Source organism: Cryptotermes secundus, unplaced genomic scaffold (assembly GCF_002891405.2).
Source record: "Cryptotermes secundus unplaced genomic scaffold, Csec_1.0 scaffold15, whole genome shotgun sequence".
NCBI lineage: Eukaryota > Metazoa > Arthropoda > Insecta > Blattodea > Kalotermitidae > Cryptotermes > Cryptotermes secundus.
In genome coordinates, this window is record NW_019721514.1 from 526,627 (window position 1) to 552,862 (window position 26,236).

Here is a 26,236-nt window from a genome sequence, read left to right on the forward strand (position 1 = left end):
TTCTCTTATTCTGGTCATACTGAAAGGAAATGGATGATTCTCAGAATATTAAGCATTACACCCAGAAAGAAAATACTGCACTTTGATGTAAAGCTAGAATTGGATGATTCATCGTATCAACGGTTAGTACTGTTCTCATCTGCGTGTAGTTGACATGTTGGGCAGATTTGTTGATAATTGTTGGTGTGCTGCTACCACAGTGTTCATGGCTGAAGTTGCACGCTTCACTTCAAATATGTCCGTGTCATCAGGAGAGCTGAATGATGCAAATAATAAATGAACAGTTTAGACTGGAGGTAATGCTCTAGACTTGTGCTTGGTTCGTATCGTGGCTGAGGCATTACTCTCCTGGTTGAGGTTCTTAATGCTTTTTCTCTAGGAAAGTGCTGGGACAGAACCTTGATAAGGCCACAGATATTTCCTTCCATATCCGTTACAACTTCTCAGTCACTCAACTATGTAAATTCTTTTTGCCTCATTGTAGCATTGGCATGTGGCAAATCAGACATTGATTTAAAAGAAGTGTATTCCAATGAATTACATGTTTTAATGCATTTTGTATACAGGCTGATGAATGAAAATTCTACAGTCCTTTCTTTCTTCATGCAATGTTTCTGTCTCAATTTCATGCCAGCTTTTGATTCTCTTCATGTGCCTTCTGAAACCTGGCTGAATTGCCTTGTTCTTGGTCATTCCATAAGTGTCTTTCTTAAAAAATTTAGTTCTATTACCTGTCTCAAGTCTTGTTCTGTCCATAGCCAGACCATCATAATTTCTCCTTTTGTCCTTATTTATTTTCAATTGTAACTGCTATAAACATTTCATTTGTAGTTCTGTTGCCCCCCCCCCTTTTTGGGGGGGGGGGGACAGTAATGCTTTGAAACTTCATATACATTTCTTTGGATTTTGCTTTTTGTTCTGTTTATAAGGGTACCCATGTTTTGATATGTGAGCATTGGTTTAAAACATTCTGTATAGTTTATTTCCCATTGTTTTGGGATCATATTCATAATATTCATTTTATAATACAAAGTTTTGAGCTATTTTCTGATCAGTTGACTTTCCATTTAGAGTTATTCCATTCATAAATAAATTTCTCTCACTAACAATTGCTAACAAGCAATTAGGTTAGTAACTGTTTTTGGACATATTCTTGATAATAGTTTATCCTGTGATTCCTCCTGTGCTTTTTTGCATAGCTTACATTTCACATACACTGGTCTGGCAAAAGGTAAGTTTGTAATTTTTCTTGTTAAGTGCTTAGGTTATGGTTGTAAGAATTGCATAGGTATCTAGGATTTAGTACTGAAATCTTAGGTCACTGTAGTTGATCTGTTATTCAGAATGGTAGTGATGAAGGCTGTTTCAAGCATAAGGGTGGAGAAAGGTTCGGTTTAATGCAAGTAATCTTTGACTTTTTATGTGCTCACAGTTAAAAGTTGACAATGGAAATTTCCCACATGATATATAAATGTCTTAAGAGTGAATCAGTATGTGTAATAGTTTATTGTACAACTTTCACAATTTTGCCACATAGTCATAGCGAGGACACTGTATGATAAGTATTGTGTTCTCTCCTCCTGTATCAGTTATGCCTCCTATTCCAACAGAAGGCTCTGTGGCCTCCTATATTTTACTTCCCCCGTTTACAGTAGTATGTATTTTGGCACTGTGAACACAAAATTCCCACTGCAGATGTGAAAATTAAAAATACTGGTATACAGAACTATAATTTTTCCTGCAGTGTTGTATGGGTGAGAAACTTGTTCTCTGACATTAAGTGAAGAAAATAGAAGGTATTTAGAACTGGCTGCTGTGGAGAATATCTCACTGAGGAGACTGGAATGCAGAATGCAAGAAAGTATATGTCATGACGTTTAATACACCATTTTTCATCATTTTAAAACAGTATTTTCAAGAGCCATCTTATACATTAAATTTTAACAGCTACCAAATTTAGTTTAAATAATATACTTTACCGATCTGTGACACTCCTGATTTAGTATTACTGTAATACAGTGTTTTTTATATATATTTTTTATTGCTAGTGGTGTGGGACTAAGTCCCTTGTACTACGGCCACTTCTGGCCTATTGTCCCAGCCCCAGATTTTAGGTGAGGGTGAGTGTGGAGCAATTGGTGGAATGAAGATTGGCAGAGGAAACTGAAGTACTTGGAGAAAATCTGCCCTAGTGCCACTTTGTCCACCGCAAATCCCACTTGACCAGACCTGGGATCGAACCCGGGCCACTGCGGTGTGAAGCCAGTGACTAACCGCTTGAGAATACAATGTAACAATTTATGGAAGTCATATGGCCATTTGAGACCAGAAAGTGGCTTTGAATTTACACAAAAGCATGGACTAGGTGGTGATTCAACCAATAACCTGTAAAGCTGCATGTAGAGGTGTGTGCATGTGTATGTCAAGTGATGAGCTAATGCAGCAAGATGCTGAAATACTAGCATATTTGGATAGAAGAAGGATGACATAAGAAGTTTGAGAATTTCCCCCCCCCCCCAAATCTGGAATGCCAGGGAAGGTGAGATGGCTAGTGTGTGCAACAAGCACAGAGGGGAAGAAATTTATATAGGTTTTTGGTTAGAGGCAGAAGGGAGGAGACCACTAGGAAACCCCAGATGTATTATTTTATTATTATTGGAGGGGGTGGGTTTCCCCATGCACTGCGACCAGTTTGATCTATTGTACATTCCCCTTTTTGATATTCTACCAGTCTCTATACCCTACCGGTACTGGTGCGTGCCATCAGCCCCGACTCAGCCAGCAAGTTCGGCCTCTACTGGCTCAGCGGTACCTTTGATGCTTCTCCCATCTACCAGAGGCGTTAGAAACTACTGTTGAGCGGGAAATGCCCTACAATTTGGCTCGGAGGTCTCCTTGAGACATGAGGTTCTTTTACGTGCCGTAAAGCTACGACACGGGATCAACGGCTTAGAGTCCCTCCCGCTGGACTTGTTCCCTGAATTTTTCCGGCCTTATAAATTCCACGACCTCCGCCGGGGTTGAACCCGCGTACCTTGAGTCATGAGGTGGGAACGTTACCCCAACCCCAGATGTAAGTGGGAGGAAAATGTTAAGTCGGATATTGTAACTTATATGAGTGACTGGCTGCTGCTCAAGGAGGGCTCTGCTTCATGGAGTTAGTTTACATCAAGTGTTGAAGTGGCGCTTCAGAATTATATCTCCCCCACATATAGAAATGCCTCAAGGAATGACAAGTATGCATTTAAAAGCGATCATTGCATTGTGAGCTCATGAGTTTCTAACTGCATGTGTGATAGGAACTCATTTTCATAATATTGCATGGTCTTTACTGGTTCCGTAGTGTTGATCACCATGTATTTACAAAGAAGAACGAAGTGAAAGTCCATTCCGCTGATTGGCGTCAAGTGTTTGGTTTATGTAGGAACTTTGCAGCTGTGTATAGCATAATGTATTGTAACCTGAGCAACTTTATATCAGGACAGTTGTGGGTGCTGCTGCAACACTTGCTCATGGTATGAAGTGATTTTGGTGAGTTGCTTGTAAAGCTCGTATTATATAACTCAGTGTTTGGGTTTCAGGACTACAATTGTTATTCAACTGTCATGGCCATGGTAATTATGACCCCATGACAGACTACCATTGTTTTGGAGGATAAGGTTTTGATAAGGGTTCATAAATGGCTCTCGGCATGAAGTGTGCCCTCGCAAGACAAAGTTTTGAAAAGGTTTACGTTGTATAAAAGACTCGTTCTTTAGAGAATGTAACGCGGATTGTCGAGCCGGTCCTATTGCTATGTCATCTGTTTCTGTATGCTTGATTTAAATTGTGTTGCATGTTCTCGGGAAGCAGACTTAAGAGTAGAAATGCAGTGTTCTTGTACTTTTAAAGAAACGACGGCGGTATTGTGGTGGTAAAAATGAAACATACATACTAGAGACGTTTGGTACTTCACTAATGCTTAACTTTCAGTTTTCAAAAATGCCCTTGAGACTCTAGTTTCTGAGACAGGGGTGTAGAGGGTTAGAAATGTAATGAAGTAATCCTTTATAAAATACTTGTGTTTCTGCTGAAGGTAATTAATGCAAATATACATATTAATACAAAGATCGATATTACTATCAGTTCTCCTCTAACGTACTTTCGCATATAACCCATATGACGCATATGACTTCCTCAATCGTTACAGTGCTTTTGTGTAGATGGTAGCACAGGCATGAACCAGAACGTAGTGCAATCTGTTGTCCGATCCGCGTAGTAAATTGGAAAGTGCAAGAATGCAAGAAGGTCATAATCTTTGCAATGGTGTCTCGTTTGTGTTGGGATGTCGTAATTCGTAAGGAATAAAGCTGTATTTAGTATGTGAATTGAGAATTACTACGCTTCATTGCAATATTTCCTCTATATGGTACGTATACTTCCATATATATGGAATTTGTAGAAAATATTCATTATGTAAGCGAATAATAATCTTTTCATTTGTAGTGAATGTCCAACTTGTGTAGCTCTGGTAAACGTCTTGAGCGTAAATTTTTGTTCAATTAATTAAGCGTCAGAACTGTAATATAATGGTGTTGAGGTGTGTAAAGGCTTTACTTTTTTGAAAAGTAAAAATCATTACTATATGGAACAGATTTATTATGAATGTTTGATAGGAAGGGTCGTGAATTGACGGCAGCGGGAAGTAAGGGGAATTAGTATGCAGTGTTGCCAGATTTGAGTTCATGTCAGCATCCCTAACCATAGAGTAAACATCACTTTAATGGAAAAGTTTGGAAGTGAACATGGTGGTTTTTATCGTGCTAATTTTTATTTCAGTATGAACAGGCTAGAACGTGGTATTTTCCAAATATGAGACATATGTTAACCATTGAGATCACCTGTTGGATTATAACCCAGTGCACTATTAAGGTAGACAGTGCGGTTTAATAACCATCGTAATGAATGTGTACTTTCAAAACTGGATATTTAGTGTTAGTGAACTGAGCTTATGTTGGAGTTAAACATTTTGGGTAAGGTAAAAATTACTCTTTGACCCTAAAGGTATGAGGTAGTACTTATATGTTCCTCTGAAATGTATGTAAACTTTTACAGGACCATGGTGGCACAAACCAGAAAATAGTATTTATCAAACTATTTAGACTCAACAGAAATGCAGTTTATAGTAATGCGTCATATTCTGATGTGAAAACATTCTGTCACGTTTAAATGGAATACCACAAACATTCCGAAATAATAATTAAGGCGACTGTTTCGGCTGTGAACCAGGCAGATGGCAGTGTGTTTGCTATTATTTAATAATGTTGCCTAAACTTATTAGGTAATATAGTTTCTTTTTTCCTTTATTGACAATCAGATTGTACAATCTATAAGTCAGTGTGCTGACTGGTGTACAATTTAATAACTATTTACTGTACACTCTTCTGGCATGTGCGGATCTGATGGCCAACTTCTTTTGAGTCTTTGATTTTCATGAGGTTGTAGTAGTTGTTGAAGAAGTGGGTTGGAGTGATTTTCTACTTTGCTGAAGTATTTGGTGCTGTTTTCTTGGATGACTTCCATTATGTAAGGCGTTTTTAGATCTGTATGTAGGGTGTGGTTGGATACATACGATGATGCATTCATGATGGATTGGAGTATTTTGGACTGGGCACGCTGTTTAATGGCAATGTTGGATTTGCTGGCGCAGCCCCAGAGTTTTGTGCCGTATGTCCATATAGGCTTGATGACTGTTTTGTAGATTAGTAACTTGTTTTCAATGGAGAGGTGGGGTTTTCTTCCTATGAGCCAGTTGAGTTCTTTGATTTTTTGGTCCATCTGTTTTCTTTTCTTAATTATGTGCTGTCTCCAGATTAGTTTGCTGTCAAAAGTTAATCCTAGGTATTTGACCTGTTCTTTTGGTTGTATGTTGATGTGATTTATTTGCGCTGTGGGGCAAGTGCCTTTTTGGAGGGTGGAAGTTGTTTGTGTGGACTTTGATTCATTTACCTTGATTTTTCATTCGTTTAGCCATGCTTCTATGAGGATTAGATGATCTTATAGATGAGTTAATATAGTTTTGAATGCCAATGTTTATATATACTCGTATGTTTGTATGTATCATTGTTTCCTTTTAAATATTGTATTTAAGCATCCAGTTGCATTAATATACTCTTCATTTCAACACTGTAGTTCTGTCCATAATGTAACCCATTTATTATCTACCTGTTTACAAGACCATCATTATGTGTCACTATTTGTTAGAACTGTTACACAGTGTAATATGTGCAACTTAACATATCATATGCAAATGTGATATCTCTCAAACAAACCAAGTCCGTGGTTTTAGTCCGCAAGCGAGCTATAACTTTTTACCCCATAATATAGGGTTCTGATTTGGAAGCATACTACTTACCTCCATCTGGTCAAGTTGTCATTAATGTACAGAACTGTACTTTCATGACTGTTTGCAACTTACTCTGCATCACTCATCTGCTTTTCCTTTACAGTGTCATCATCAGTAATCTGTCAGACGACAGGTCCACAGTCTCTTCCAAAACAGTTCCTTTACTTAATGCTATCTAGAGTTTTCTCCTTCAAATGAGAATATCCTCTTCTGTCCCCAAGGTCATCCAGCATCTTCTTACATCTTCCTCGTCTTCTGGTCACTTCTATCCGCTCATCTATCTTTCCTTCAATAACTTCTTTTAGAAGGCAGTTACTGCGTAAGATATGACCAATCCAATTAGCCTTTCATTTTCTTATTTTGTGTAAGATATTCATCTGCTCACTGACTCTAATTAACACTTCATTATTTCTCACATAATCGGTCCAACTGATCATCTCCATCCTTCTCCAACACCACATTTCGAAACTTTCCAGATGTTTCTGATCTACTGCCCTAAGTGTCCATGTTTCAGCCCCATACAGAGCTATGCTCCAAATGTAGCATTTCACTAGTTTCTTCCTCAAATTTAAGTCCAATTTGCTGGTAAAAAGATTCTTCTTCTTGCTAAATGCAGCTTTTGCCATGGCAATCCTGGATTTAATTTCACTACTACACCTTCCATCATCTGTTAACAAGCTACCCAAATATTTAAAACATTTCACATTCTCCAGTTGTTTTTGGTCTAACTTTATTTACAGTGTAGGTAAAAAAACAAACAAGTAAAGTGATCCCTATAACAGGCCATGAAGGCCTCTAAGGGTTATGAGCCATTGAGACTCCCACATTTTGTAGACAGTCGGCTCATCTATGACTGTGATTTTGTCAGCTTTATGCACTGGCAGCCCTTTATCCCTAGGAAGATTCCTGGTACTCATATCTGTTAGAGGTTGAGTCATCCTCAGGGCCATAGTTGCAACTGGAAAGATCAGGTCAGTTGAAGAAGCCTGTGAGCTCATGGGAAATCGAACCCATAACCTTCCAGCTTGTAGCATCTCACCTCAACCATCTACGCCACCACATGGTACAGTGTAGGCAACATGACTAATGTAATAATGGATTTTATGGAAGTTTATGTATGTTGGTGATGGTGAATTCAAAAAAGAAACTTGGGAGTAACAGGACAGATTTCGGTAGAGGTGTTTTCTCTGTGCATTGTGCATTGTTGGCACATGCTGACCTCCATCAGATTTATAAGTAAAACTTGTTTGTATATTGCCATGCAGTCGATTGATTGTAGACGGGGATTGGATTGGCAATTGGATTTACTGGACTCTCTAAACAACTTGTAACTACACTATACAAATCATTGTCTCACAAAGACTAGTGTTCTCAGACATGGGTGGGACTTCCAGGCTTCGACTGCATTTGGGGGTTCATTGACTCCCATGGTTGTTGTAGGCTTCGTGGCTCTTTCATTTGTATTGTCTGTAGATTTCCACTTTCGCCTTTTTTGCTCACAGAATTCCTCGATGGATGTAGGTGCAATAATTGTGGTCTTGGCTGTTTCCCCTTTGGCTGTGTCCTCTTTGAGGATTGCCATCAAGTCTTGTAGCACCTCTTTGTACGCTCCATATACAGTGCTATACAGATGCTTTCTTTTCAGAAGCTGGTGGAGGTTCCTCCTGGTATATGCCATGTCTTGAATGATTAGAGTCTGTTTTACACTTTGGCTGACAAATGCAGGGGTACAGCCCCCTAAGAGGGCAGTGGTAATGAGTACCCCACATAACGTTTCATGAAAGCATAAGTGTCATGATATTGTTGTTTGGTGTATTCTTATTCCAACCTTAGAGTGACAGTACAACAGTCATTGCTAAGAAACAACTTTGTGGACACGTTTCCCATCAATGAAAGAATATGCAATAATGGAAGAAACGTTTTCTGTCCAGTCTTTGCCGGTGCTGCATAGCAGGACTAGTAGTTCATTTCACTAACAATGGACTTACTAGTACATGCTATGACTGACAAATGACAGACCTGACTTCTCGTCAGAGAGAGCACCCCAAATGGACAGGACAACAACTTTCATATAAGAAGAAACATCTGTCATGATCCCAGCTGGGGCTCGACACCAAGACAGGCAGACTGACTGACCGTCATTTGCAGTGTGACTTTGACTTTGACTGTGATTTGTGAGAAGTGTCGACCGAGGGTGCTGGGCCGAATACCTCCGCCGTGACCCTGTGAGTCGTAGGAGGTGACGAAAAGGAAGTCTCAAATCTGAGACAGTAAAATATTGTCGTGAGTACCAAGGGTCTTGGACCTGAGAAAAACTGTGCTGGAAAGGGCCAGCAGCATATACAAAAGACAGACCCGTCCTCTCATCAGAGAGGGCGCCCCAAGAAAACAAAGATCGTAACTGTCAAACAGTAAGAAAATCTGGGGCTCAACACCAAGACTTACTGGTTGACTGGCTGCCAGTTGCAATGTGACTGACTTCGTGAGAAGGTACGTAACATAGGCCTGAGCTTCGCAAAGCCTCTGCTGACAAGAGGGCCTGTCTAGTGCAAAAGGAAAAATTCCCAATAACATGCTATGTGTGTGATATATATGCATCTGATGAAAGGCCAAACATATTCATAAGAAACAAACCCATCTTCCAGTTATAGAGGAAGTTACTTAAGGAATGCTACCGTAAGGGTTCAGTTGAAAGAAGAAACTCTGGTCTTGGGTCCCAAGGGGCTTGACGCCAAGGTGAACTGATTGGTGGTAAACCGCCAGTCATAAAGTAACTTGACTTTGACTTTGACTTTGACTTTGACTTTGTGAGAAGCTGGTAACTGAGTTGGGAACAGGGAACCCAGAGGAAGGGGTGCCCGCTGTTAGCAGCAGATACCAAGCAGCAGGTAGTGAAAGCTGAGAAGGTTTATGTGTGAGACTGCCATAGTTATTTGTAGTTGCGTTGTGTAAGTGTTCAGTAAATCCATTTACCAGTCCAAAACGCATCTATAGTCAGTCACATGACAATATGATGTGAAGGAGGCTACAGGAAATTACTGTTTCAGTCGGTATTATGTAAGTGATATGTACTAAATAGATATTCCTGGAGACCATTATTCTGTCACACTGCCTTTCCAGAACTCGTCAGGTTCTTAACTGTGATTTCATTGGCCTGCAAGTGGTATATTGGGTTTGGGTTGTCTATGGAAACCATAGCTATAGGTGGGAACTGTTAAATTCTCCCATTCCATTTTGAACAGACATGCTGCAAGCTGGAAGGTCACGGGTTTGATTCCCGATGAGGTCACCAGATTTTTCAATTGACTTAAACCTCTTATCTGCACTGTGTCCCTGGGGTTGACTCAGTCACTAACAGAAATGAGTACCAGGAATTTTCCTGGGGCTACGTAGCAGTAGGCATATAAGGCTGATAACCTCACAGCCATCTTTGAGCCAATAATCTAGAAAATGTGGGAGCCTCAACATCTTACAACCCAATGGGCCTGCATGGCCTATTACAGGGAAAGCTTTACCTATTTTTCCATTAATATTTTCAAAATCTTCGACAAACAAGTATAGAGAGACCTTCAAGTTCTTTATTTGTTCACAGTAACCTTGGTTACCCACTATTGTTAGGGAAGCTGTCAAGTGGGTTGTGATGTCATGGCCAGGAACTTGGATGGTGGAGACAAGAAGTGTTTACATAATTTCGGTGAGGAAGTCTGGAAGGAAAGTGGTCACTGGGAAGAGGGAGGAGGACATAGTAGGATAACATATATGGAACATGTGGAAGTAATATTAATTCAGTGACACGTGAAACAGGTGTTACTGCTGAGTTAAGTTTGTGTCAGTATGCAGGTTTCGTGTTTTGTTGGGGTGAATACATTAGAAGAACTTCTAAAAGTGCTATGTGGTAAATCAGATTGCAGCTGCACGGAAGTGAATGTGTTTGTTACTGAATATTTGATAATTGTGTGTTGCCTAATTAGGTCATATGGTGTTAATGATACATATACATAGTGTGTCGGAGGGGGGATGTAGGGAGAACTGATTAGTGTTTCCTTTAGAGTATTAGACTGGAGGGTCTGGTGAAAAGCATGATCCATATGTTTAGGTTTTTTTGTCAGTATTCAAATCATGTGAATCATGTGAATCATGTAAGTTTTGAGGTTTTCACGGCGATGACAATGAAGAAAGTTGTCTTCTGGGTTTAGGCACCGTGTATTCTTCGTTTTGGCCGACGTTTCGGAGGAACGTCAGCCAAAACGAAGAATACACGGTGCCTAAACCCAGAAGACAACTTTCTTCAGTTGTGAATCATGTTTAATTTATGTATGCAGTGTACTGTTGTGTATCTTATTCGTGGTAAATTTTCTGTTACTGTAGTGTATTTCTAGGTACTTTTTGTATGTTATGTAGTGTACTCACACTTGTTTTACACCTCGATGTCTTGGATCTGTGGGATTCATGTATATCTTCCTACCCCTTAGAATGGGGTAAGATCCAATTTGCTTGTGCCATCTGCCTTGTGTTTTATTTGTGACTTTGGGGTTGCTGTATGAAAGAGATTCATGATGTGTTCATTAGTTGCACAGTTTTGTTGATGCAGAGAACTCTTATGACATGTTGTGAAATTTCGGATTCTCCCAGTGGTGATTTAAAATTTCTGCCTTCTGGGACGTTACCCCGTGTGCTCAGGTAGATTGTTACTAATGTTTTGCAGGAACCTACTGCCTCCATCATCAAGACAGCAGGTGGAACCTGCGGTTCCTCTGCAGCTTTGGTAACTGTGTACCAGGCTACACGACATCAAATCCCTGGACTGTTAATAGTATCTTGTATGTAACGTGTTATATTTTCAGTGAATAATGGGTTTTGAAAATCAAGAGTGTAACAGACCGAGTGTTTGTGAACACAGCTGGGGAGAATATTTGGGTATGAGGGAGGACGTGACAGGAGACTGGAGAAAACTGCATAATGAGGGGTTTCGAAATTTGTGCTCTACAGAATGTTATTAGGATCGAAGTAAGGATGATGAGATGGACGGGGCATGTAGCACGCATGGGTGAACAAAAATCTTAAAGAAAAGAGAGCACTTGAAACATATAGGTGTAGATGAAGAATAATATTCAAATGAATCATAAATAGGAAAGGAAGTTGTTGGCTGGATGTATTTGGTACAGGATATGAACCTGTGTTGGGATGTTGTGAACGTGGCAGGGATTCCATAAAATCGTTGGCTTCTCAAGAAGAGCTCTGCTCCATGGAAGTGTCTCTTTGCATGTTCTTGTCCGCAGAGATGACTCTGTGGTTGTTTCTTTGTAGCCTGTCCCCCCTTTCTTGTTCTGATTTGCATGTCTGGGTTGGCTGAATTGACATGCTGTGTGTGAGTCTGGAGCAGGGAGGTAGGGATTTGCTGCAGACTTCCGTACGATCGTTACTGGCTGCTGCTGAAATGTCGGGCGTCATGCGTTCTGTAACCCTGGTTTTTGTTTGTAGTTATTTCATATTGTTTTCGCATACTTTTACAGCTCTGCGTTACCCAGTTGTACTGTTGACTAATTTTAGAAGCTGTATTAAGTTGGCAAAGGTTATGCGTATCAGGAAAATTACATAAATGTCATAACATGAATGAACTTGGATTTTATACGTCGCACCGTCTCAAACTTGCCAAGCCTCTAAAGTAATGGCTCTAATCCAAGCCATATTCCTATTATTAACCTATGACGTTCTCGTTTAGGTGCTTTGGGGGTGGGTCTTCCACCCGCTTCGCCCGGGCTGAGGAGCGAGCAAGCATTGATGGGTGAAGAATAGCCCATAAGGTCCACCCACCTTTCTCTACATGTTGAATCTAAACGCGGTGGTATTTAAATGCGTTCCGGATTTAATTAACGAAATGACCTTCACAGACCAGTAATGGGATTACATGACTCAAGCGAATAAAATTGCTGTCAGTGTACGCGTTTCCTCGTGCTCTCTTCTTGATTACATCTGAAAGAAATGTTCACGTAATGCTGTAAGCAACTTGACTGGACAGGCTTTTGCTGGTCTCGCAACAGCTCCGCCATTAAAGGAGCATTGGCCTCTGTCTCCGCTGGCAGTATGTCTGCATTAAGTATGGAGTTAAACGCAAAGAAACGATGGCGTTACGCCTTGATAATGAAAAATATTTCTGTTGATCTAATTGCAGTGTGTGTGAAGTTTGATTATGTTTTAGCCAGTCTGGTTTGTAGTAGTGTGTTCTCTACGCTTGTGCCGAGTACGGAACCAGAACTGGACATAATCGCGTGCGTGGAATATCATTTCATATCACACCACATTAATTTGTTTTTTTTTTTTATTGTGTAGGAAGGAACTGTCCGGCAACAGCGCAAACCGTACCTAGACTTGGGTTTGGCAAGGTCGTACAAGGGGACTATATTTCGAGGGTGGTAAAGATTCGCGATCATTTGACCCCGATACGTTACCACATTTCGTGGAAGCGGATTTACTCTAAAGGGCTTAGGCTTGGGTTATTTCCATTGCATTGTGATCATAGGGCGTTTCTCATCGCCGGTCGTGCAGACCGCTGGAGAAAATTAAACCTGCGAAACTGCGTTCTTCGTGCTTGCATAGCTTACCGGGACCGGGTACACTGTTGCCATATTGCGGACATGGCGTTCCAAGCCAGTCAGATCACTTAGTACAATTGTGAACAGGTATATAGCTAAGAGTTACGACGTTCCTCCCATGACGTACGCAAACTATAGCTCCCCGATCATGGTGGACGCCAGTACAGGTTCGCATCGTAAACATGATATCGCGTAATGAATTATGTTTTTGAAACTGCACGGCGTAATGGAGAAAATAACGGCGTGATCCGGCAACCCAGGAGACCATTGGACAGCGAGGTTCTGCTTCGGTTCTGTGTCGGGTGTATCCGACCTGCTCCGTCTTTCTAGGCGTTGTTGGCAAAATGGCTGAATACGAGAAAGCGCATGGGGTGTTCAAACATGGCGGAGGGAGGGGGGAGTCGGACCCAGTAATGACAGAACAGAAAGAAAAAAAAAGTATGCTACACCGAAACCAGTAGCACAGTGGAGTAGTGGAATCATTGACAGTACCTCTCCAAGGCAAAGGAGGGTATGTATTCAGAAAATTTCGCGTCTGCACTGCGACATATTCAGAACACCCGAAGGGAACTTGACATATAGGCGTTTGTTATTACGTAATTTACCATTTACGTATTAATTTGTTTTGTCTATTGACAGTTGCTGATCATTTTGTTTGAGTAATGAAGGTGCCTAACACGAATTTGAATTTAACACGCGAATATTATTCTACAACAGGATATAATTTTTCGCTACCTGTACTCTTTTTGCGTATCAGCCTTCGGTAAGTCACCAGGTGACCAATTTCTTCAAATGGATGTTGCCAGCTGAAGGTACTAACTAGTGCCTATAATTATATGCTGTGTAGCTTTCCATTTGTTAGGTACTAAAATGTGGGCGTCCTTTTATGGCAAGTTACAGCAACGTATGTTTTTAGCATAGTTAGTATGGAGAAGCTAAAATAACCCCGCCCGTCCCCTTCAATCGTGGGGAGTAGCCGCGGCATCTGGAATGGCGTGTGGACGTTTTTGTGCCACGTAACAGACGATCAATATCAAAAACTTGGAGCTCTGGTTGGAAAAGCGCCGTCACTGCTCTTGGGTACATTGTATTATTTATGTTTTGCGTAAGTTAGACAGTTCTGTTAGATATAACTGCAGTAATTTTGCACATTGTGTATATTTTTATCTAATTGATTATATGTAAGACGTAGTGAGGGGTGCCAACCGTATTAATCGAACAGCGTAAAGGACTCTCAGCGATAGGACGAATTTCTGTGCGAGACAACTTCGTCTTGGCTTCCTAGTTCGGCCATCAAGAGTTGTGAGTGGTAAAATTAATCGTATACAGTGATATTTACACGTTTAGTGGATGGTTAATGGTGTAGTGGATGTGTGTATTAGTGGGTTTATTGTCAAGATTTTGAGCTTTTGCATTGATGTGTTTATACCGAGTGTATAAATATTATGAAAAGCTTCCAATTTTGCAGCTGTTGATATCTGGCTCGGTTTTTTTTTTTCGTATTGCTCTTCGTATTTTGGTGGTGTAGTTGAGTATTGCGTAGTGTAATTTTCCTGGCTCAGTAACTTGTTGAGAGCCGTGAATGCACGAAATATATACTAAACTTCATTTCAACAAATTCTCTGGAGCCTTGTATCAGCTGATTGTAGATGTGTCAAGTTCTTTTATTGCTGGAGGGATTGCCAGGCACTTTTGACTTTTCATTTACATTTTATACCAAGATTTATTTTATATTTCAGATCTCTGCCAGTATGGATCACAATGACTGCTGTTGATATCTTAGTCACTAAGGTCAGCATTTTGTGATGATGCCTGAAATTGTGTTGATTTACATTTTGTGAAACTGGCAGAGTAATGCTGATATACTTATTTCAATTTTTAGGTGTCGGTTTCTATGCATTGCCTGCCAAAGAAGAATTGAGCCCAATGTTTCCAAACGAATCTAGTTCAGATGAGATTTCCAAAACAGATGCCTTCATACAAAATTTTAAGGTATAACATTTTCGTTTACGAGTATGAGTAAATAGAATGAATTCAGAGAAAGTGTGATATTTAGTTTTCTTCTGTGCAGTGCATAGTAGAAAGTAAGAATATTGTTCTGTTTTGACTTCATAGGAGGATGTTGTAGAAACAAATGGTGTGCCAGAACAGTTGGCAGAGTGGCAATCTATTGGCTTTGTCTTTAGCAACGAAGTCACAAGTGCGGCCACTTGCCTGTCCGCACATCTCAGTTCCACATTTCCTACCGACCAAGTGCCTGTTTCGAGGGTAAGTTACTGAAAATACCAGGGATCCCTTCTACTATAATTTGTAGTGTAGAATCTGGTGTCTTTATGTGTGTAGGTCAAGGGTCCTGTCCACACTCATTTGCGGAATACTGGTAATGTTACCTGAACTAGCATTTCTTGAACTGTGTGTGTTATGTACACAAAATATTTATTTTAATATAATTTAATTTTAATTTATTTCAAATTTGAATAAATCCAGATACAGGTTGGGAAATAAATTCACAAACCATTGGATATAGAATAAGTCATATATCAGAGCAGTGTTCCAATTAATCATTGAAACAAGCCAAAGTAAACATAATATGAAATATACATAAGACAGTCATGGAACACTATTGAATATAATTACAATGTAATTTAAATTCTAAACGAAAAAACATATTAACTGTTCATATAATAAAATTCCTCCAGTTTATAAAAACAGTGCGAAACCAAATATCTTCTTAAGGAATTCTTAAAAATTTTAGGCATATATACAAGCTCTTTTAATTCAGGTGGTAATTCGTTAACAATTTTAATACCAGTCTAGTAAACGCAATTTTGATACAATGTTAGGGAGGAGGTAGGAAGATATAAATTATCACTGTGTCTGGTCTGTACATTATGCCTATCATAATTAGTAATAAAGAAATTCCTGTTCTTTAAAACAAATAGCAAAATTGAAAATATGTATTGAGATTTTGGGGGTAAGTTTTCTGTCTAAAGAGATCCCGACATGAGGACCACAACAATTTAAGAAGTATACAAATGTTTACAGTAAAGTCATAAATCTTAAATGGCACGAATCTTTTGAGACTTATTGGGTCATCATCAGATGTCAGTTAGTGTTTAGGTGCTGAACTTGTACTCAGTATGGAGCAATAATATGGGTTGTATATATACTGGACAATATCACACTTGTAACAAGACATTGAGGGTTATGTACTAATTGAAAAACAGTTGGCTGAGACTGGATGACACATGCATCCAGTTAGATGTAAAAGCTAAAATTAAAATTACTATATATATATATAGAGAGAGAGAGAGAGAGGTATAGCTGGTTACAGTAGCTGAACAGTCTAAGGCATGCACTGTCTTTGCTCGCTTGGAAGCCAGGATCATGGGTTCGAATCCCACTCAGGGCATGGATCTTTGGTGTGTGTGTGTGTGCGCGTGCGTTATTCTGTGTTTGTGTACACACAGAGGCCTTGTGACGAACTGATCCCCTGACCAGGGAGTCTTAAAAGATGTAGTAAACTGAAGTGAAGGTACATAATCTCATAAGAAGAACTAAGCTAGAATGACCAGCGTACCTGAAAAACAATACATACCTATATATGTTGTCATTTTAATTGTAATAATTTAGCTTTAATTTGACATTAATTGAATGCTTAATGATTCATCCAGTCTGAGCCCAATTGCTTTCCAAGTAGTCCGTAACCTGATTGTCTTGTTACAGGTGCAATTTTGTGTAGGCAACCCATAATATGTAAGATTTGAGATTTTCATGGCAGTGACTACGAAGAATGCCGTCATCTGGGATGTGGTGCCATGTAGATCTTGTCTGAGCTGATGTCTTGGAGGGACATATTGCCTCCATCTTCATGGTAGAAAAATTTGCCAGCGAACCAATGTTAGCAGGTGGCTGCTGTTCACACAAGATCTACAGTCTACACAGTGCCACATCCCAGAAGACACCATTCTTCAACCCATAATATGGATCCATATTGGATACAAGTACAGCACCTTAACACTAACAGACAACTCTTGATGACTCAGTAAGAGTCAAAACATGTCGTGCCATTTAATATTTATGGCTTAATGTAAACATTCGTTTCTCTACCTGTTAAAGAATTGTTGTGTTGACAGAAATAAATATTTTATATCTTGATCTGTAAACTCTTTTCTTTGAGAGTTTATTTTTATTTAACAAAAAGAGCTTATAATATTTCAGAAGTAGTGGTTATCATCTTAATAATTTGCATCCTGTTGTGTGTCTCACATAAGGTATAAAGCATACAAGAATATACCATCGACACAACACTGTATTTTAGAACAAAGAAGACACTACATTTGATTCAATAAATAATGATCCTTACTTTGTTTTTCGGACTTAATTCAAATACATAAATATATATAAAATAAGTCTTTGTCAAAATTTTAACTGGATGTATTTAAATAATACAAATTAAAATGATAACCTAAAAAAGTTAAAGTTAGAACCATAGGAAATTAAAAACCAGATGCTGAATATTAAGACGATAAAAGTTAACAGATAAAAATTGTGTATTAATGGTAGGGCTCTGTGACCGCTACGTGTTGACATATATTTGCGAGCGGAAGTGACTATATCATAGGGTCCCCGCTTAACGGAGTCATCTCGTGTGGGGTAGGTCATACTGTCTTGAGCTTAAGCTCATAATTCAGTGACGTGATGTGTATTAAGTTGTTCTGTTCTTATGAGTGGAATACATGCAGACTGCTCAATATGTCTCTGTGATGTAGGGGTACAGTACTCGTATTTATGTATTTGAATTAAGTCCAAAAGAATAAAATGAGTATCCTTATTTAGTGAACTGAGTGATAATTGGATGCAGTTGAACCGTTATTTACCCGGACTGTAACCAGTCCGAAATTTCAGGAGAGGGAAAGGGGGGAGGAGTTCATTCACTTGTTGTTGTGGGAAATACACACACAAATCGAGAGCTATGCTGACTGAGTTTAACAATACAATAATATAATAACGAAATAAATATACATTAACAATAATAAAGGAATAAAACATATGATACGAATACAAGAAATGATATTACAAGAAACCTAGCATGACCCACTCCGGTCATTCAAGCCAATACCTTTCTCATGGGGCACCGCCCATTTAATTTCACCAAGCAAGAAAAAAAAAATAATAATACTCACATGTGTATACGTAGTCACAGGGTACCCATACGTATATATTTATAAAAAACACCTTTGCCTCGCCATTGCTCCATAGCTCAGCAAAGGGGCCCTCTCCCGGAACACACCGCGCTGACTTCCAAAAATAAATTTAATTTTGAAAAAAAAAAAAGGGAAACCAAACAGAAATTTCTAAGAGCAGGGACAACCACCCTGCACGACCGCCACCCAGGGAAAGAGAGCGATCGTTCGTGTCATCTTGCCACGACAAGAGGAGGAGGAAGGAAAAAAGAGGGGGAGGGTCACGTGACATCTTTAAAAAGAACATTACAAGAAATATATGAGCATCGGCTGTGGTTGACTGCAATTCCACGATGCCTTTCACGGGGCGAACCCTTTGAATCGTCTTCAGACGGTTCACAGTTCAGCAGATTGAAGCTGAACACTATACACCTGATGATGGCCTGATATATATAGGGGCCAAAACATGTCGCATCCATAAAATCTTTAATAAAACAAATGTTGATACAGTAGTGTCTTCTTTGTTTTAAAATATGTTGATGTTGTGTAGATGGTATCTTCTTATATGCTTTATATCGTAAGTGGTTATCACTGTTCATTTATAAGAGCATTACAGTGAAGTTGTGATGTTCGTTTTTTCTGCTTCTTTACATAGGTGCCATACATTTGTTTGTGTTTCAGAGGGTATGAAACAAAAAGTTTCATAACCGTAGAGCTGAACAACAGAGAAACATATAGCCAGGAAGCGTTTATTTTGTATTTTTCCAGAATTTTGATATGTATAGCTGTACAGTAGCACAGTCAGTGTAGTGACAGGCTATAGGCTGGACAAGTGGGGTTCATTTCCAGGCAGGGGCAAGATTTTTCTTTTCTCCAAAGCATCTGGACTGGCTCTGTGGCCCACCCAACCTCCCATCCAGTGGGTACAAGGGGTTCTTTACCCAGGAATCAAGTTGCCAGATTGTGAAGCTGACCACACCTCCATCTATTGCCAAGGTGAAGTGGCAATGTATCTCCACTCCCCCATGTGTTTTCATGGTACAGTGCATAATTAAGCAAGCATAGGGTAAACTTGACCTTTTTTTTTATTTTAAGCTGTACAGAAAATCCTAAGTTGGGCCCTTTATAATTTGGGCTGTCTATTTTTTTTATGTGTATGTATTTTTCATATACAGTAAGTTAATGATGAAGTTTCTGATTTCCTGTCAGCTTAGATCAACACAAATACAGACATAGTATATGATTTATGCTGATAAGAGTAAAGATTTTGCTTTTAGAATGAACCGTGACTGGGAAATCTTTACATATGTTTGTGCTGTGTAAGTTGGACTCTAGTTAGGTGAAGCCACAGTTTCTCTTTTTAATTAAAATTAGTCAGATTTTGCAATGTTTATATGGATATGCACGGTTTGTAGCAGGAACTAAAATTGGGATAAATTTAAAATACTTCTGTTACACCAATTTTGTAGTCTTGCATGCTTAAATCATTCTGATGCATATTGCAGTAGGTTACAAATGCCATAAGGTGAATATTTATCTGAAAGTTTTGTTTGTTTGTTTTTTTGTGCTGATATGAGGCTTTCGTAGTGTTTAATTAATGATCTCAGGTTGTTGCACTATGTGGATGTGGGCAATGTTGTTAACATTTTGGGGGTGCATGCACAAATTCAGCCCACACCCACTCATTGCAACAAGTTGAGAACAGAAGTCACAATTTTATGTGGTGAATGTGTAGCAGAAGGAAGGCAAATCATATCACCTCTGTGCACTCTGGTATTTGGTGTGACTGCTGTGGTGACAGAATTTTGTTGGTGCTTTATGAATGTCAGGGCCAGTTGGATATGCAAAAGACCAGTGAACTCGTTAAGAAATTTTGTTCTTTGTTGTAGTATGCTTGCTCATCCTTAAAATCATGTTCACTTTTACCTCTGTTTGAAACGTAAGGATGTAGAATGATTGATGAAACCAGCTTCCTCGTCAGTTCAGTAATTACCCAACCATCTGATGCAGTGTTGTGTTAGGTATTGACAGTGTCATTAAATTACTCACAAGTAATTAAAAGCGGCAGCTTACTAGAAGTTGTTTCTTTCTGTGAGAGTTTTCATAATGCAAGTATTTTGATTTGTTAATCATTTGGAGTCGATCATGATGAGCTCACTGATTTGTTGGTGGGGTTTGTAGGACACAATTGACTGCACCAATGAGAGGGGGGAGCCAGTTAACATGGCAGCTGAGACTGACTGTCCGATAACATCATCGCTATCACAACATGCACAAATGAATACAAAATGTGTGCGTACAACCAAACAGCAGCAAGCAGCACAACAGTGTGCAACATCAGTGCCACTGTGTTGGCCTCCCCAAGGTACCCCGCCGGCAGCTATGACAATCTTAGCGGGAGACTGCGAGACAGGCAGCCTACATCCAGGGGCAAATGGAAGGGGCATCAAACAATTAAACATGGGTAAGGCAATGTTATCAGTTCAAAATCAGCTGAACCAGATGTAGTGGTATTGTATTGTATGTATGTAAGTAAGGTGTGGGCCTTAAAAAGCACCCCCTTGCACCGCGACCTTCAGTGATCTATTGTGCTTCCCCTTGGATTAGCTCTCTATTAATCCTACACTTTTAATAAAGCGTAGGACCCTGCTTATGGGGGCGTCATAAAAGTCACTTGGTTCCATAAAAATCTGACCCAAGTGATGAAAACTTAAATAAGCTATGGCCTCACAATTACACACGATGTGTGTGTGGCTGATTGGTTTTCCTGTAAGCACCTTTCACAGGTTGAGTTATCTGTGAGTCCCAACTTGAAAAGGTGTCCAGCTGAACCAGATAGTGAATTTATTAACACATTTACTACCCTGCTCCCATACTGGGATTTTACCTGCTTGGGCAGTTCATTTTGTTATTAAAACTGGATTTTGAACTTCATGTATGTTTGAAGTGAAAGTGAATGGATGAAGAACAGTGAACAGCTACTGTGCCATTGTTTTTTTTTAAGCTTCAATAAGGTGCGCTTAATATTGATTGACATCTGTGGGATATGACATTTATGTATTTGGTGGCAAGAGCCTGTCACTAGATCAGTTTGTTGTTTCATTATTATTATTTAATTGTTTTAACTGCAAATGGGATTTTATCTGGTGGCAGTGATACTACAGTAAGACAACACACAAATAAGAAGTGATTATTTATTAAGAAATTGTCAGTGATACAGGGAGGTGGCTGCAAATGTGGTCTGGTATTCCCATCTCATTTTAGATGTGCATTATATGACTCTAGGGTGCATGCAGTAGTGTAGTTGGTTGATAAACTATGTTACGAGCTGGAAAGTCATGGGTTCAATTCCCAATGACATCTTTGACTTTTCATTTGACCTAATCCATCCAGCTGCAATATATGTACCTGGGGTTGACTCAGCATCTAACAGAAATGAGTGCAAGGAATCTCCAGGGAGTAAAGGGCTGCTGGCCGGTGCATAAGGCTGACAGCCTCACCACCATCTGTAAGCCTGTTGTCTAGAAAATGTGGAAGCCTCAATGTCTCACAAGGTCTACCTTATATTGTATGATTGTTACTTAAAATGTCTAGATAGAGGGCATCACGTTTAAGTGAAGCAGCGCACACACAAAAAAAGCATGTAAAGTGTACCAACTGTCATTTCGGATTTGTAGAAAAATTGTTTCTGTTGCACCTGGAATGAATTTCTCTAGGAATATTTTCACTTCAGTGGACAGATTGGGTTTTACGTCTTGTATTACTGACACGTCTCATCTACAATGTGAGGACATGTATTACAAGGGAGGATGGTCTTTGTGTCCAGCACAATGAGGCATGCAGGATAGCAGGCAATACATTGAGAAAGGATGTATCTTTGTTACAGGGTGTGAATCCTGTGGCTGTACTCATTACCACTCCAACCCCAGTTCCAAGTCTGAGGCCTTGTGCCAGGTGAGCCTAGGGAAAGCTGGAGGGAAGGCTGGAGCTGACCCAACCTCTTGTCTATTCCCTAAGGCGATATTCTCAGCGTCTGTGATATCCAGCTCAAGTTGTGGCACCGCGGAGCCTCCGTCCCTTGCGACCAGCCACGGTGCAGAACAGGTGCAGAATTTTTTGAGTGCAACAGATTCGTAAAAAGGGAAATTATCTTTGTTACATAAATAGATGTAGGCAATATCACATAAATCTGTAAGAATTGTGTTGATAGAATAGGTGCAAGCAGGTACCAGTGATTGTAAAAATGTCACCAGTCTTACAGAAGAGAAATGTTAATAGCCTTTTCCATCAGAATTTAAGTCTCCTACTACTACAGAGCTTGTGGCTGTATGTGTTGTAATGGAATTTATGTTGCAAGAAGTATGGCATTATCCTCATTGGGGGAAGCTGAACAGGCATGTGTGCCAGTACAGTTTATGGTTCACAGCTGATAGATGGCAATGTACGAAGTATGTGTTATGTCAGTATTGTTAGGTTTCAGGTTTTAACTTAGTCATGCATCGGAAGTTCTGATAAAATTTGTCACACGTTGCACTCGCCATGTTTTAAGGTGAATAGAGCATAAGGAAGATGTGGCTTGATGAGTTGTACAGTGGGATTATGGGAAGAGATGTCGGTTCATGGTGCTGTGTAGTGAGGATGGGAGCTGCAGTGGACACCAAAATGTCAGAACAACTTCAGCACAACATGGCTAAACCATGAAAGGCAAAATGACGCATTACTCTTAGTCTGCAAAATCCCAAGGTCAATAATACAGGAAGTGTTTATTAGTGGTACTGCACTCATTAATCACTTGTTTAGATCAGTGAAAGGCCCACTGTATTTGTTAAAAAAAAAAAGAATTTTGTAGTCAAGTATGAGAAATTTTGTTGTTACAGAGAAGGACAGAATCTACCACGATTGCCATGTTTTTAGTGTGTTATTAGCCATAGTACTTGGGATATAATTCGATTGTTTTGTGTGCCAAACCTAACTTTGTCTTTGTTGTGGGTTGGAGATGCCTCATTTCACACAAGGTTTAGCCATTTTGTTTCATTTGGAGCAGTGTTATGTGTGGAAGTCATAGGGGGAACATTCCAGTCATTTCATCTGGTAATTAATGTTAACATTCAAACACTGAATTTTAAATTGCTCAGTAGTGGTAGCTGTGCAGAGTTTGTTTGGTGCAGTACTTAAATTTTAGTGTCTATTATTGATGAGAGGCATTTTCTGTCACTTGGTCATGAATTTAGTTGGCCATTTCTGTGTTTGGCAACTGAAGGAATAACTTTTGGCTGTCATACCCTTTCCCACCTTACCATATAACCTGTATGCATCAAGTTCTGCTAAGTCTGATCAGATGCTTTCAGGTGTAGCAGTCCTTTGTTTTCAGGAGTTCTGTATTCATATCTTTGGCATCTGCTTTCTTCGCAACACTCATTCACTAATCTACAATTTGGTGCTGTAGTCTGAGCTATTAATGTCATTAAATTAACCAGGCGTAAATAAGAGTCTAAAGAATATTGCAATTTCTGGAATGATGAGACTCACATGTTGTATTACCATTTTGTGTGTGTGTATGTGTGCGCGTGTGTGTGTATGTGCGCGGTTGCGTGTGTGCGTGTAGATGCACTGGGCAGCTGGCTATATCCCGTAGATCTCGAATATATAAAAAAATTGAGATCATAGACATCAAGTCAGTTCTGATCGCTGTTGATATATCACCCCATTTCAGTTTTATTTCTGTGAGTCTTAGGTCTTGTGACATCCCCTTCCTGTGGTCTTGCTAGCCCATAGCTGTTTACAGGGGCTATAAGGAAAGTAGAAAATAAACGGCTCGAGTATGTGACTTAGCGTCTCATTGCTTTGTAAACCATCACATAAGTGGTCTCCTAGTGTTTGTTCTTGTCTCTGCATGGTGTGTGATTATGCGTCTTGTGATTGACAATCCTGGCAGCTGCAAAATCCATGGTTAACCCCTTTCTTCATGCTAAAAACATGAGTGCTGATAAATCCATTGTGAATTGTGTGTGGTTTACAGCCGGAGTGTATTGAGTGAAAGAACTATAAGACAATGGTGTAGAATGTTCAGAGATGGATGAACAGATGTTCATGAAGAGTAAAGTGGTTGGCCAGCCATGTGTAATGACTGATGATCTGTTTCAAAGTGTTGACCAAAACATTAGTGAAAGATGGTGCCTCACAATTTTAGATGTGTTGTGTGAATTTTCAGAAATTTAATTTTAAATTCTCTACTAGATTATCACAGTTAAGGTAGGCTATCATAAGATGAGTTCCAAGAATGCGCACAAAATGCAGAGAATGGTTTTGGCTTTAATTTTTTAGAGCAATGTCACAAAGATGATGACAAATTTCTTAATCACATTGTAACAGGTGATGAAATCTGGAGTTTATTTCTGAATGTTGAAACCAAATAGCAGTCACTTTCTAGACACTTGGCTCACAGGTGGCGATGATGATGTCAGCCTTATGTGCTGGCCACCCTTTAACCCCATAAGATTCCCAGTACTCCTTTCTATTCAAGGCTGAGTCTACCCCAGGGCCATTGAGGGGAAAAATATTCATCCGTTTATGTCTGTGGTGATAGTTGTTGCCATTTCAGGGCATGTTTTCGTAGTTGTCTTGTCTGTGGGCTTGGTTACTCTTCTCCCTGTGTTCTTCCAAAAGTTTGCCTCCTTCGTCCTCTGACAAAGCACTGTGTCCAATTTCCATAATTATTTCAATTTGTTTGAGAATCTATGAAGGTGCCTGTGACAGTGCTGGATTTATTATGCCACTATTATATCCCACCGCTGTGATAGATAATTGAAAGTAGCTAGAATAGTTTAATGCCAACATGCATACCTTGCAGATCTTGTAACAATACTAAATTAGCATCCCCAGGGCAGGAGATGACAGTGATATCTAAACCCTTGCAGCATATGGCCTTACAGTGACCCACATTTACCTTCTAAGTTTAACAATGTCATTCAAATGGTAGGTGATTATGCGGCAGCCATGATGAGTGAAGGAGGTGGGGTAGTGGTGACTGTCTCCATCACTGGAGATTAATTTGGCACAAGGCATAGAGTGTGCTATTTGAATAATGCATATGGACTTTAACGATAAACCTGATATAATTAGTAGTCAGTATTAATTTGGTAGTATTAAACCAAGATGGACAGATTTATTTAAGTAAATTAAGGCTTGATAAGTAGCCATGTTCCTCATAGTGAACAGACCAGCTCTGGGACCCATATAGCCTTTGATCATTCTCTTCCATCTAGTGTCAAAGTTAAGAATGCATGGAGCTACACCTCCACTTCCCTACCATGACCATAGTGTGATAATTGAGCACAGGGACAAGCAAACCTGTATCATTGCCGTGCTTCAAAACATATGGTTTGTTGGAGGTGTAATTCTATGCATTATTAACCTTGTTAGTGGATGGAAGTGATTAGTCAGCCTCGTGCCTTATCTGTTTGACAGTCATGGGAAGGGCCCTGTTATCTGCTGCCTAGGGGGCTGGGAAGGCTCAAAAATCAATCCAGACACTGTAGAGAAGAGAAAAATGTATTGTGCCTCTCTGGAATGAAACCCTGTCTCGCCAGTTTCTTGAATTTTGAAATAGTTGAGTGCTATATAATCACGGAGTGTTCTTCTCTTGTACCTGTCACTACAAAATATAAGGGGCACACAGTGGTGTAGTTGGTTGAAGCACTATGCTACAAGCCACAAGGTCATGGGTTTGAGGCCCGATGAGGTGGTTGTAATTTCAGTTTACCTAATCCTTCCAGCTGCAGTATTATATTTAAGCATCCTGTTACACTGACACGATATATGAGACAAACTCCGTCTTAAGTGCAACAATTTAATTGTAGTTCTTCCTTCTTTCCTTCCTCCACACTACAGGTTTTGGCCCTAAATACACCAGACAGCACACGTATTAACCCGTTGCCGTGGTTCGTCGTGTATGTTTCGTCAGGGATTTAAATCGTCTGGGGGGGTTCGACGTGTATGTTTCGTCCAGCTGCACACGTATGTTATAACGCCCATAATAATTGATGGTTTTGCTGTAGATTGTTAGATTTTTC

At 39.7% G+C, this 26,236-nt stretch overlaps 1 protein-coding gene across 1 annotated transcript in view; it reads left to right on the plus strand.

Moving 5' to 3' along the window:
* The first annotated feature begins 4,278 nt into the window (after window positions 1–4,278).
* LOC111875402 (protein Gawky) overlaps window positions 4,279–26,236 on the plus strand; it is a 76,870-nt gene continuing 54,912 nt past the window's right edge. The window contains exons 1-6 of the mRNA XM_023871628.2: window positions 4,279–4,408; window positions 14,718–14,769; window positions 14,861–14,970; window positions 15,094–15,246; window positions 20,346–20,628; window positions 22,051–22,268. Coding sequence (XP_023727396.1) covers window positions 14,905–14,970; window positions 15,094–15,246; window positions 20,346–20,628; window positions 22,051–22,268 — 720 coding nt within the window. The 5' untranslated portion in view covers window positions 4,279–4,408; window positions 14,718–14,769; window positions 14,861–14,904. The remainder of the gene's footprint in view (window positions 4,409–14,717; window positions 14,770–14,860; window positions 14,971–15,093; window positions 15,247–20,345; window positions 20,629–22,050; window positions 22,269–26,236) is intronic.